Source organism: Serinus canaria, chromosome 1, assembly GCF_022539315.1.
Source record: "Serinus canaria isolate serCan28SL12 chromosome 1, serCan2020, whole genome shotgun sequence".
In the NCBI taxonomy this organism is placed as follows: domain Eukaryota; kingdom Metazoa; phylum Chordata; class Aves; order Passeriformes; family Fringillidae; genus Serinus; species Serinus canaria.
The window spans coordinates 32,144,173-32,157,093 of record NC_066313.1 but is presented as its reverse complement, the minus strand read 5'-3'; the positions used below and the strand labels follow the sequence as shown (position 1 = coordinate 32,157,093).

General features: G+C 35.8%; 1 protein-coding gene across 4 annotated transcripts in view; it reads right to left on the bottom strand.

Annotated features, from left to right (window-relative positions):
* Window positions 1-12,921, bottom strand: part of PICALM (phosphatidylinositol binding clathrin assembly protein) — a 65,510-nt gene that overhangs the window by 25,510 nt on the left and 27,079 nt on the right. For all 4 annotated transcript variants that reach the window (XM_050979561.1, XM_050979562.1, XM_050979567.1 and 1 more), the window contains exons 3-12: window positions 12,286-12,361; window positions 10,988-11,090; window positions 8,708-8,801; window positions 8,093-8,204; window positions 6,610-6,716; window positions 5,389-5,430; window positions 4,599-4,684; window positions 3,259-3,382; window positions 2,786-2,922; window positions 374-474 (exon numbers count right to left, since the gene is read on the bottom strand). In XM_050979561.1, coding sequence (XP_050835518.1) covers window positions 374-474; window positions 2,786-2,922; window positions 3,259-3,382; window positions 4,599-4,684; window positions 5,389-5,430; window positions 6,610-6,716; window positions 8,093-8,204; window positions 8,708-8,801; window positions 10,988-11,090; window positions 12,286-12,361 — 982 coding nt within the window. The remainder of the gene's footprint in view (window positions 1-373; window positions 475-2,785; window positions 2,923-3,258; window positions 3,383-4,598; window positions 4,685-5,388; window positions 5,431-6,609; window positions 6,717-8,092; window positions 8,205-8,707; window positions 8,802-10,987; window positions 11,091-12,285; window positions 12,362-12,921) is intronic.

Sequence of the window (12,921 nt, the reverse complement as noted above, 5' to 3'; positions counted from 1 at the left end):
TTATTTTGCATTCAGGTTCCTGTGTTTGCAGCACAGTCTACCTCTTAGACATCTTCACTGAACTGACTTCTAAACAGCTAAGTTTCTGCCGCTGGCTATGTGAATCTTGAAGAGAGCAGTTCTGAGGCTGGCAGATCGCATCAACAATTAAAGTAGCTTTGCTAATAAGAAAACATTTAAAAAATTTAGAATCACCACACACTGCTACATTATTTTAATCTATATACATATTTTCCTTTTTCACATCCTTTTATTCACTTGTAATGTCTTAAGATCTCTCTCTTTAAGGAAGAAATAGCCCCCAGACTAGGGGCGACATGTACAGGAACATGGCCATAGCAATTAGAACCTTAATCCAACTCAGAATTCTTACCTCCCCAGGTATTTCCTACTTGTGGAGCAGCTGATATAGGATGTACAGACGGATGAAAAGTTGGCTGCAAATCAAGCAGATCATTTGGCAGCTTTGAAGTGCTACAAAGATAAATTAATACAACTGTTTGAACTACATCACAGTTTTCAATATAGGCAAATAATAGCCACTGTCAACAGTAACGAAAGCTTTGTTACAAAATGGTTATTACAAAATGGATAAAATTGAGCCAAAATCAGAAGCGCTGGTGAGCTCCATATTTTCAATTCTGTAAAAAAATGTTAATATAGCAAGGTAAGTTGTATGTTATGCCAAGGGACTTTTGTCAAAGGTGTCCAAGATAAAGACAGGTGTCCTCACAGTCCAATGTCAAGCTAGGAGATCTTACATTCAGAACTCCTCATCAACTTTTAAAGTTCACCTCATGAAAACTCTATGATACAACAAAAAAAGACTGACAAAATGAACTCTAATGGGCTGCACCACCAAAGTATTACTCTAAATTCCACAACTCCGATCTTTCCACTATAATCACTGCTGAGAAACTATGTCACAATGAGCTATTAAAGACCTTTGGGGAAAGCAAAACGTCAGAGGCCTTGAAACACTTGATCACACATCAGGCATGTGAAAGAAAACATATTTAAATGCACATTTTAGACCATTCAAAACCAAATTGAGATCTTATAACATCACATGGAAATTAAGAGTGAAGGCTTATATACAACTTCTGTTAAAGAGTCAGACAAGAACAGTAAAATTCATCCTCTTGCAGAGAGTTCATTTCACACTTTAAATAAGCCTTAGGGAAAAAAGAAAAGAAAAAAAAAATAAAAAGAGTACTGGACTTCTCCCAGAAACTTTGAGGACATGAAATGAAACCAAATCTGCACGTCTTCTACTACACATAGAAGCTGAATCACTGTGACATCCAAACACCTCTCTAAATGAGACCAGCACAAGAGTTTAATGGCTAGTAGTGACATCCTAGATCTCTGTATATTTTCTTGCTCACCCAATCACTTGTATAATTCACAGTTTTCGGTATTGCATAATTCATTTCAGCAGTGATTGAAAACACATTTTGCCACTATTGCTTCTATTAAAAAGCAGCATGGTCTGGCACTGCCCTGTAATGTGAGCAGCTGAACAAAGATAATTTTCAAGGTAAAGCTTGTTCAAGATAATGACAGGGATTAACCAGACACAATAGCAAGGCGCTGAACTTCTGACCCAGCGACTTCATATCCCCTTCATGACAACTCCTGCTTTAAAATCTGTTCTTTGCTCATAGCATTCATTCTGCCAGCAAGGAAATTTGAACAAGAAAAACTAGGATTTGGGGGTTTTTTACAAGAAAACTCTTGTCCTCACTATGCAACACTTCTGTCTTTTTAAACAAGATTTATCAGATGTTTCTATGTTTCAGACCTCTTAAGAAGGAAGATCAGATACTCAAGTTCAAAGCACACACCCATTTCAAGTTTTCTGCCCTCTAAAAATCAATTTGAAAAAAATCTCTTTACCAGGAAGTCTTTCAGTTACTAACACTGACAGATTCTCTAGCTTCTTATACGTGACTCAGCTATTTACCGCATATTTGGTGTCAAGTAATTTCCTACAAGAGCTTTCTGATGGGAAAGAAAGCTGTCAAAAGAGCAATAGATTCTTATGTGAACTCTAACAGAACAACTAAGCAATCCCTTCAGGTTTACGATCAGGCTCAAAGCAAAAAATATGACTTCAGAGTGTGGATTCCTTCTGTACTGATAAAAGCACTGTACCTTCTGCTGCTGCTTAGTTTGACATGTATTTTACAGAATGAAGATCACACACTGGCTCATATCAACAGCTCCTGTTAGTCAAAGACCAGGATTAGCAGGCAGTGAGCACTCTTGCACTTTCTTCACAGGTCCTTGCAGAAATGTTCCAGATGCAACACAAGACTGCAAAACCTGCCTCTCATTTCAAGCTGTGTTTCAGGGTTTTCTTTTTCTGAAAAAAACTAGCCAGAATATTTGCCACTCTACCTTTAAAGATCTAGAAATGCATTTTCTTTATGACTTCTCAAACAGAATTTTTATTTGACTTTTCTCAAATTTACTTGTAATGTTCCTTGGGGACAAAGCATGTCTGTGTGTTTTACAGTTCCAGCTGTCTGGCTTATGGACTAATAACAGCTACAAGGGCTGTCAGCAGCCAGTTTATACCAGAAACTTCTGCAAACAGATGAGAACACAGCTTTATGTTATTTATTACAATAGGCTATTTTCCCAACAGCTTCACTATAATTTCTTATCACATTGCTAATGTACTCTACACCCAAACAATCTAGTGCAATATACACTCTGTGGCAGAAGTTTAGAGGAAGCCCTTGCTGCAGCACATCTCCCAGTGGAGGATTCAGCATACCTGTTAGAGGAGCTAGGGGTAGAAAAAATATCAATGGCTGGTGTAGTCATTATGCTTCCTGCTGCAGTTGACACAGGAGAAGCTGCTGTGGTTAAAGAGGTATGAGGCTTCTTTGCAAGTTCTTTTAGACGTTGCTCCTGTTGGGAAAATGAGCTGGTATAAAAAATCTGAACATTTGTGCATATGACACTGGAGGTAAATAAAGCAGAACTAAATTATTTATTCCACACACTAGGGTTAGCCACTTGTAATTACAAGAGTCAGTGTGCCACAAATGCTTCAGAAAACTATTTTAACAAACCCTCCACAAGCTGTACCACCAAAGTACACATAATTCTACTTCCAGCACTTTGCCAACAGTACATGTTCAGTATTAATAAGCCTGTTTCCCCCTTTGCTTCTTTAAGAATCCTAATAAGCTATCAAAAAGAACACAGGAAAAGTATTTTCAATTAAAAATTATGTATGCCTACCTTTAAAGCTTTTAAGAGAGCCTGCTCTTCCTCTAATGCAGCTTGTTTTTCCCTTTCATCCACTTTAGTGAGGGACAGGCCAGTGCTTGCAAGGGAAGAGACTGCATTGGAAAGGGTGGTAGCCCTAAAGTAATTGGACAGGAGAAAAGCTGGCTGTTAACAGACAACACGTGATAGCAGTGTCTGAAGAACACTTCCTTCCTCCACCCAGTCTCCTTCTCAGCTCTCCGTAACACTGGCTAAATCTTACACTGAACAAATGAAAAGTTTACATAAAATACATCATATGAAATGCAAAATTAAAAATGCCCAGAAATCTTGCAGCCTTACTCTACTGGCTTTTGGATTTTCCACCTTAAATGCTTCCCGTCCAAACTGCATCACAAAACTCACATTTGAAGCCTTTGCTCTTTTCCTGTTTGCCTAAAATGACATTATTTGTAGGCACACAGCAATCTCCCATCATCTGGCCTCCACTTCAAATTGTTGTTAATTTAACAGGCTTAGTAAACAAACTATCAATACTTTTAATATATCCCAAAGGAATTTTTTAATTTATCATTATGTTTAACAATATGCAAAAAGATTTAAAACAAATACTTAAATTTTAACAGAGTAATCTTACAAAAGAAAGCAAATATACTAAAATTAGTGCCCTAACAAAACAGTGCCCTAACAGTCACTGCCATAATGAACTCATAAAATATTATTGCCTCAGTTTTTGAACATGCAATAAAGAAATGCTATTTAATTTTACAAGTCTTACCCCCAAGATTATGCTTTGTTAAATTTGAACAATGAAATTTGTCATGTAGAGGGGACTTCTCTATATTGTTGTATTTTGGAAAGCACTCACAATAATTTAATGCCTTGCACCATAAGCATTATGGCTTTCATTTGCAATTACTTTCAAATTTCATTCTTAATGTAAGGACTTCCTGGAAGCATTTCCTTGCTTTTGACAAACCAAGAACTAAAGCTGAGATATAAAAGTCTAAGGACATGTATTTATTCATGCTGCATACCTTGCAGAATTCTAATTAATATAAAATGAACATTTGCAGGTAGTATGTGAAAAAAACTTAGTTTCTCTTCCGAAGTTTAGGATCAAATGCTAAAAGTGCAAGTAAGGATGCTAGAGGACATCCTCACAGGTCCTTAGATTCTAGTTCTACTGACCTGGAAGAAGCTTTTTTAAGATATGACAACTTGCTAATCCATTATTGCGCATACAGCACCTTTAAGGAAGCCTCTTCAAATCTTAATTTACAATGAAATTGAAAAAAAACTGATTTAACACTCAATTTGACAATTGTCCAAAAGGACAAGCATGTAAGCACCTGCTTGCAGCTGTGGAATCTTTGATTTTCTTCCCCTCTAGAGAAGCTAAATGCTGTTCCAAAGCATCAAGAAGGCTACTCGGTGCCTGCAAAGAGAGACATTGGGGAATACATCTGAAGAAACCAACAGTTTCAATATTTTCACAGAATGCAACTGTAGGGCAACTGGTACAACAGCTCTGAATACTTTTACCCCCTCTTGGCATTCTGTACACATTTAATGACTTCAAGTATAAGGTGATGTATTCTACTCACTACATTATTCCATCACAATGATTTATCAGCAAGGAATTAAATAAGTCAAGAAATGTTAATTTTAACCATTAGGAAACAGCAGGCATATAATCAGAAGCAGTCAGTGTTTTAAGAGACACTAAGAAGGAAATTGTACCTAAAGTAATTTCTCTGTGCATGTTCTGCAAGCCTTCACATTAACTTCAATAGGCATATGGCCAAAAGCAAGGCTGCTAAAAACCACAGCTTCATAATATCATTTAAGACTTTCATTATATGACCTCACAGATAAAAAGTGTGTCTTCAAGCATGATGGAAATAAGGCTATCTTAAAATTCAATTACAGAATGACAGAAATGTTATAAATATTTTACAACAGGATCACTGAATATAAAAGCCAGACTCTGACAGAGCTTGGATTTAATCACAAACTTAGAAATAACTTGGTGACAACGTATACAATAATGCCTAAGTGAGTACCATAATGGCATTTCTGATCATGCAACCCTAAAAATACAGATACGTGCACTGGCAAACACATAATAGGTTTATCTACCTGTGAGAGATCTGGTATGTCTCCTCTGTCAATTCCAACTTGCTGTAAGAAAACAAATGAGCTTTAGAACCTGTTTGCTTTTGCTGAAGGCAGAGATGCTCAGAAAGTAAACAATGTTAACATGAAGTAATGCAAAAAGCAAAAACCTGTTCAATATAAATTCTACATCTCCAGCGTCTGTACTCTGTAATGGTTGGTTGTAATAAATTCTTGTTAAATGCATACACATTGAAGTAGGTGTGTTACACAGACATTTCACGAGATAGAACCTTAGAAACAAGAGAGTAAGAGTGTTTTATAACCTGAAGAAGTTTGCCTATCTCACAATTTACGTGGCAAACTCTCAGACCTACTGATACACAGGATATATTTGATGAAACAAAGCATCAATGAACTTTTGTAAAGAAACATTTTTCTAAAATGCAGATGAAATTTAGGATGTTTGCAGCAGGACATATACTGTTACAGCAAAGATCAATACTCTCAACTTCAATTGATGGTCTTATCAGCTGAAGACAGTATCTCTGACAGAGACACTGTCAGGACAGACAGCAAGCCAAGCTTGAATTATTTTGTTAAGAGAGGTATGAATACCAAGGAAATAAAAACAAGAAGAGGAGCACACCTCAACTGAGGAATTCCATAATATTAGGACATCAATTTAGCAGTGCTCTAGAAATAAGAAGGCAACAGACTAAGCATTTATTTTAAAACCCCACAAACTAACATTTTGCAAGGTAATTTGCTTTTCCCTCTATGAGCACACCTACAGCAAAAATTCTTAAAGAAAACCCATGTTCATATGTTTGTCTCATTTGCTTATTTCTGAAGCTGTTATTTCATCTAAAACTTCTGGTAGAATTGTGGGTTTCAAACTAGAATACAGCTAGAATCATAGAAAGCAGATCATCATGAGGTTCCTTTTTTTTGTTTAAAGCAATCCTATTCTTTAAAGAAAGCTCAAAAGTATTCCATAACCAAGGAAATTCTAAAACGCACATTAATACACTCTCCTCAAGTAAAAGATAAATCAATAAGTACTCCACAGTCAGGTTTTCCAATATTGTTCTCAAATGAACTAATCATCAGGATAGAGATGAACAAGATGACCCTTGAGAGAATGGCAAATAAGCAAGAAGGAAGAAGCATCTTTTTTATGATAAAATAAGCACTTTACAAGCTCTTTCAAATAAACAGCTAAGTTGACTGGCTTAAGTTTACCTCTGCAACTTTAAGGAACTCTGAGATCCGTGTCATTCTAGTGAGGAACTTCTTATATATATCAAGGCCTTCTTTGCATTGGTTCTTTTTCATATCGAAGTATTTTTCTAGAAACAGTAAGGATATTTGCATTAAATAAGAAATGAAGATTTGCAAAGGATATGCAAAGTAAGGACATCAATTAAGGACAAGACAAACAGAAAAAACCTGCAGATCTGTTATTATGATAACTGCAGAAGTCACTATGCCTAACTCGCACCAAATGACAAAAGCTGTGTCAAATGTGAGCTATTGTTTCCACGCATGAAATTACACCTTACCTTGCAGGTATTAGATACCACAAAAGTATAACCACCTTGAAGAGGACAATCAAGTTTAAGAACAGGTCATTCAAACAAATGTAAATTCATCCTCTTGGGAAGAAGAAGAACAAACAAACAAAAAAGGGGCAGTTTTACAATCTGACAGTCAAATATCTACTCTATTCCAGTGGCCAGATATCAGGCAAGATTTTGATCTTCTCTGATAAACTGACACTACTATGCCTCTTACTATGGTCTGGGGCAGTGAAGTACAACTGATTAGAACACACCAGTGCTGAAAGCAAGAGGGTGCCACTCCTCTTTCAAAAAGCCCTTTCAAGGCCTGTTTCTTCTTTTTTATTAAATTTCACTCAAAGCGTAAGTTGAAAGCAAGTGCATATTACTTCTTACCAAGGGAAAGGAAGCTGACAGAGGTGTCACACTGGAAGACTGACTGACTTCAGATTGTCACTTACTGACTTATTCTGGATTTTACTTTTCATTTTGTAAGCACTAGGTAATGACAGCAATCAGGTAACTTCATCTAATCACAGCATACAACAAAATCAAGGAAGTCAACTGATTACTTTCAACTTAATTCTTTCCTAAATTAGGAAAAGTCGTCTCCAGTATGTGCAAGTGAAAGGGCCTTATCCCTGAATTTTTAATTCTCCTTATTTATTAAGATATGCTCCAGGAACATAAGACAACCAATCATGGAAACAAAGCAACACTGAAGTTTCAATAGCCAAGCGATCACTGATGTTGTGACTGAAGATTTGCAACTGACCATAACTGATTCCCTTACTAGGAAACACAAACTGTTTCTAAAGAAAATCCCCAACCAACATCAATATTATAATTCAGGTCTGCCATGCAGCTCAATAAGACAAAATAAAAAAAAGCAAACCCAAAACCAAGGCACACTAAAATTGCCAACAAAGCAGTGCAAGAAAAAAAATTAGGCAAATAAAATCTTGGATGGACTTTGCTTTCAGATTTTACCTATCCTTGGGTACAAAGCAATGTCAAATGCAACTGCAGAGACAGACACTGGAAATAATAAAATTTTGATGTTTTACAGTAAGACTGTTTCAGTTTCTCAAGAGAGCAGCTCTTGTGAATCATTCACTGAGTTCCCCCCCAGAGCTGAGCATTGCAGAAAGCAAAGTTGTATTTACCCAAGAGGTTAATAATCCCTTCGTTATATGCCGCAAACAGTCTAATGGCATCTTTGAAGAGGAGCATGAAGGCAGCATTAATTACACCATTTGTAAGTTCATTGCTATTAACCTAGGAAGATCAGAGAAAAAGTTAATTGAACTGGATTGATCTCTTACTGGAAAACTTCTAGTTAATCTTCAGCACGCTATCTCATGGCATGCTGTCCACTCATCTCACTGGCTATTAGCAGAAGCAGCACCAGAACTAACCAACAGTTTCTCTCATCTCAGAATTAAATCATTTTGGCAGACATTTTTGTTAACCAATGCTAATGCTAACCAACATAACTAAAAGACAGAGGGCATAAATAATCAGCTTTTCAACAAGCAAGCAATTCTTACATAAGGTACACAATAAAACCACAGTAATTTAGCACTAAGCATTCTCTCCAGTGAGCATTGCATCTATTTTTTCTGATTTCTTGGAGGTATACCAATGAACAAAATGATTTATGCTCTTTAAGCTATGCAGATAACATGGAACCAAGTGCAAGACATTTAATCTTGACCCATTTTATGTGTTTATACAACAAGATGACAGTATGTTAGAAATGTACATGCTGCTAAACTTACATTAAAGTCAAGAAGCGCATCCATTTGATTTTGTATAATTGGTACAGTTTTTAAGAGTTTTTCTGTGCTCATTGTTCTCATCACTCCATCAGCCCTGTTGGGAGAAAAAAAAACAAAGAAAATTCTTCACAAGAATTTTGAAGGCAATTGTTAGTAAGAAACAACAGAAAATATATCAGGTCTTTAGAGAAACCATTTAAGTCTTTGCCATACAAAGCCATCCTTCGTGGTGTTTAGGAATGGTGTCTAGCCAATATAACCATAATAACTGCAGCGCAGAAAGACAACAACTTATTTGGTTAAAATATGACTTCAAGATGAATTTTTACTCAGAGAAAATGAAACTGATAGTGTTTAGAAATATAGAAGAGCTATGATGTATCGGGTAACAAAAAAAAGCTCCAAAAATGATTTTTTAAGCAATTTTTAATGTATTCTTTTTCCAATAACCCAATTATTATTTTGTGTCAGTTTAGATTCTTTTCAACTTAAAGAGGTAAGAAAGAATAAAAACATGCAGCAGTATGTTTTTTCAAGCTTTTTCAGAAAGATTCTAGAAACTACATGAAATTTCCTTTTAATGGTTGACCACCAATATTTGGTTATTTATTGCTCAGTTTGAATAGACTAAGATTGGCTGCACATTTGAAAAACCCATCAAATGAATGCCAAAAATATCCAAGAAAAGCAACAGCTGAGGAAGACACTAAACCCCCTCAGTGACATGAAACAACTGCTTTCTGTAAGAGAAATCAGACAGCCTTGCAGTTCATCAGCATGCACAGAGCAAACCAAATGCTTCCTGCAAGTGCAGATCTCATAGTCCATCTTCACAGAACAGTTTGTGGCTGTTCTCCAGGTTGGAAAGCAGTGGGGAGCATGCTGCTTCCAGCTCTCTACTTGTGCTGTATGTTTACTCCTAACAGCAAACAGAAAATGCAAGAAACTGAATGGGGCAGAGCATGGGTGTGAGGGCTGAGATAAATGGAGTAGAAAAGGCAGATTGCTGCCATCAGAACAGTTATTCCTATTGGCTCACAGAAGGATCTCCAGGCACATGGTGCAGGCTAAATAATTCACCTCATTAGACCTAAAAAACCTGATAAAACAACTGTATATCTCTCTAGAGCAGTTGCAGTCACCTTACCACACATAGATCTTAGGTGTGGAAAATACTTGTGTTGTTGGCAATCCAAGCAACTTCAAAGGTAGAATGAGCAAAAGGAGCCCAGGCATCCTCCTTTCACTCTACTGTCACAGCTCAAACCAAAATGGACTCTACAGTCTTAGCAAGGAGGCAGAAGGGATTTGGACAGTGTTCTGAGGCCTACTCCAAATGCCTTTACAACATTAATGCAAAATATCATTAGAAGCCCTTTACTACAATGAATTCATTCAATAGTATTAAATTCAGATTTCTGTGGATTAAACATTAAGTTTTTAGTTTCAATATAAATTCACCCATATGGATGATATAAGACACCCAAATGTAAAACTACTATTATGTTTTTAAACCTTAAAAAGCACTATAAAATAAGATAATGGACAAAGATGGAAAGACTCCAGTGATTGGTACCTTCTCTCTAGTCTTCCCAAAGAAGAGCTCCAGATTAATTCCATCATTCACTATAACATGTAATTTACCAAACTACTGGTGCTCTGCACTGGGCTATTTTACATGTAAACAGGTACCTAGCCTCAAAATAGCTCACTTGTCTTAAATGAGCACACCTTCCAGGGAAAATTTTAATTCCTGCTGACCAAATCAGGATAGCATCTGCTGCAACCTACTATTCTAAGTACAAATTTACACTACTTTCACAAAGGTAGCAAACTTCACACAGCTATTTTGTGACAAGAACAGAGAAACACCAAGAAGGACTGCAAGGTTGTTTCACCTGTCATTTAAGCCTTCCAGAGCTACAAGCACAAATAAATTGCATGGTCCACTATATTACATAAAAGGCAAAGTATATAATCTATTGTGAAAGATTTGTTCAAACGTCTACTTTTTTATATATACTTCTATGCATACCATCTTTCATTTCTTTATATTAAACTGTTAATGCTTAAAGATAAAAAATTACAACAACTGAAATAAAAAACCTTTTGCTATACGCTATCAGACAGTTGGGCCTTGGTGTGTCATGGGAGATATTCAGAAGAGACAAGGAGTCATTATTCTCTGTATTAAGCCTCAGCTAACATCAATATTTTTCACTAGAATTACAGGACATATGACAACACCTCAAGATCAGTAGAACAAAATGCAGTCCTTACCCTCTTTTTACTTTTGTGAAGTCAAAAGCCACTTGTCTATAGGAAACTGCCTTTTCATTCAAATACCTGCTATACCGCCTGATAAACGTTGACATGTCATAACCTAAAAAATAAGTTTCAGGGGTTTATTACTTACCTAATCAAAGAACAAGAATGTTATTCAAAATAAAGTGTAAAATATTAGCACAAGACAGCTCCATTGACTATAAAAAATTGTGCAAAAATACAATCTGAAAATAACTCTGCACGTCATTGTATTCACCATGTAAATCAAACAGACAATACCACAAATATCTAGACAACCTCAAGTATGTAAAAGTTTACACTTCACTTCCTAAGGGAATCACTTCCACAAGCAAAATGAAGTAATTTTTATTCAAGTTCTTTTATACTACAATAGAAATTACTATCAAAAAAATTAAATGATGCATTCACAAAGGCATTCACATCAGCTCAGCAACACATTGTCTCGTTTGCAACTGAACAGAAAAAAAAGGCTTTGATGGAAACACCACAAAATGACAGAAGTTCTTCTCTGTTAAGATAGCAGTGATAGGAAATATTTTGATTAACTGTCAATCTAAGGGTATAGACTAAGAAGATCTGTTCATAGTCTATGCTGAGACCACAGAAGTTAAAACTCAAAAAAATGACAATTTGGTAGAGCCTTGCTTATAACTGAGAAGGTTTCTGTCCTCAGGCAACCATTTTGGCTGCCTGTTCTTTCTTTCTAAGTACCCTTATGGCAAAGATCAGAAGTATATAATGCCACAGCTACAGGTATCATCAGAACTGCACTGAACTGCAGCATAACAGTTTGGAAGACTATTTCAGTTGAAAAATCTGAACCAGGGAAACAGTTATTTGCCCACTGAATTAGTCTCAAAGATAAATGGAATGGTCTTTGATCAATTTCCAAAAAAAGGAATTTAATTTTTTTTAGATATGGTTCTTTTCTCACTGACATGATGTATGTACATATGATGCATTTTTAAAAAATTAATATTAAAAATTGCCTCATTTGGAGAGGTCTATCTCTATAGAAATAGAGGGATACTGAGATCTGTATGTCTAAGGAAGTCAGAAGCCTTTAAGTAGGCCTGTTAGAAAAGATTCAACATGGTCCTCCAGCAGACAGCTCCTGTCACACCATTAAAACATTTTATAAAAGAAATGCAGCCTGGGGTAAAATGGACAGAAAAGTTACTTCCTAAATGACAGGGTTCATTAGAGTAACCAAGTTGTCTTTGCTGTTCCTCAGCACATTACTAACTTGAAATGAATAAAAGACACCTTACCTTGCAATCCACTTTTGTCTAGGAAGTTGCTCAAATTAAACAATGTATTTCTGGACGCCAGATACTGGATAAAACGCTAGATGAAAGAGAAAAAAATTGAATACTTTCACTGTGTTACCAAGGAGAAGGAATTGCAGTAACAACACTAGAAACTTTTTATCCAGGTTACAAAATTCAGCTTTTATGCCTTAAGACTGACTTCAAATCTGGAAACTATTGCAAAACCAGCTAAGCTACCAAATAAGCTAATTTTTTTTAATGCATAAATCTGTGAGAAAATACAAGTAGCATTTTGTATGAAGGCCTCATTTAGTCAGAGTTTATTTTAAACCAGAATATGGAACTCTGAACTTCTGAAAAAATCCCTTCAAATACATTCTCATTTTACATGCTCATAGTCGTTCCACTGACTTCAATTTTATAACAACTGATTTAATATTCCTAATTAGCCAAGTCATCTTTGTTCAGCATACAATTGTAATGGTACTTAGCTTAAATATGAAAATAGGTGATGGAAATGTTAGTTTGCTTATAAAACAAATATAAAACATAAGAATTCATATAAAGCATTAACACTGTATCACAATTCTTCTAATTATACTTAATTTCAAATTATATTTCACAAGGTGAATGATG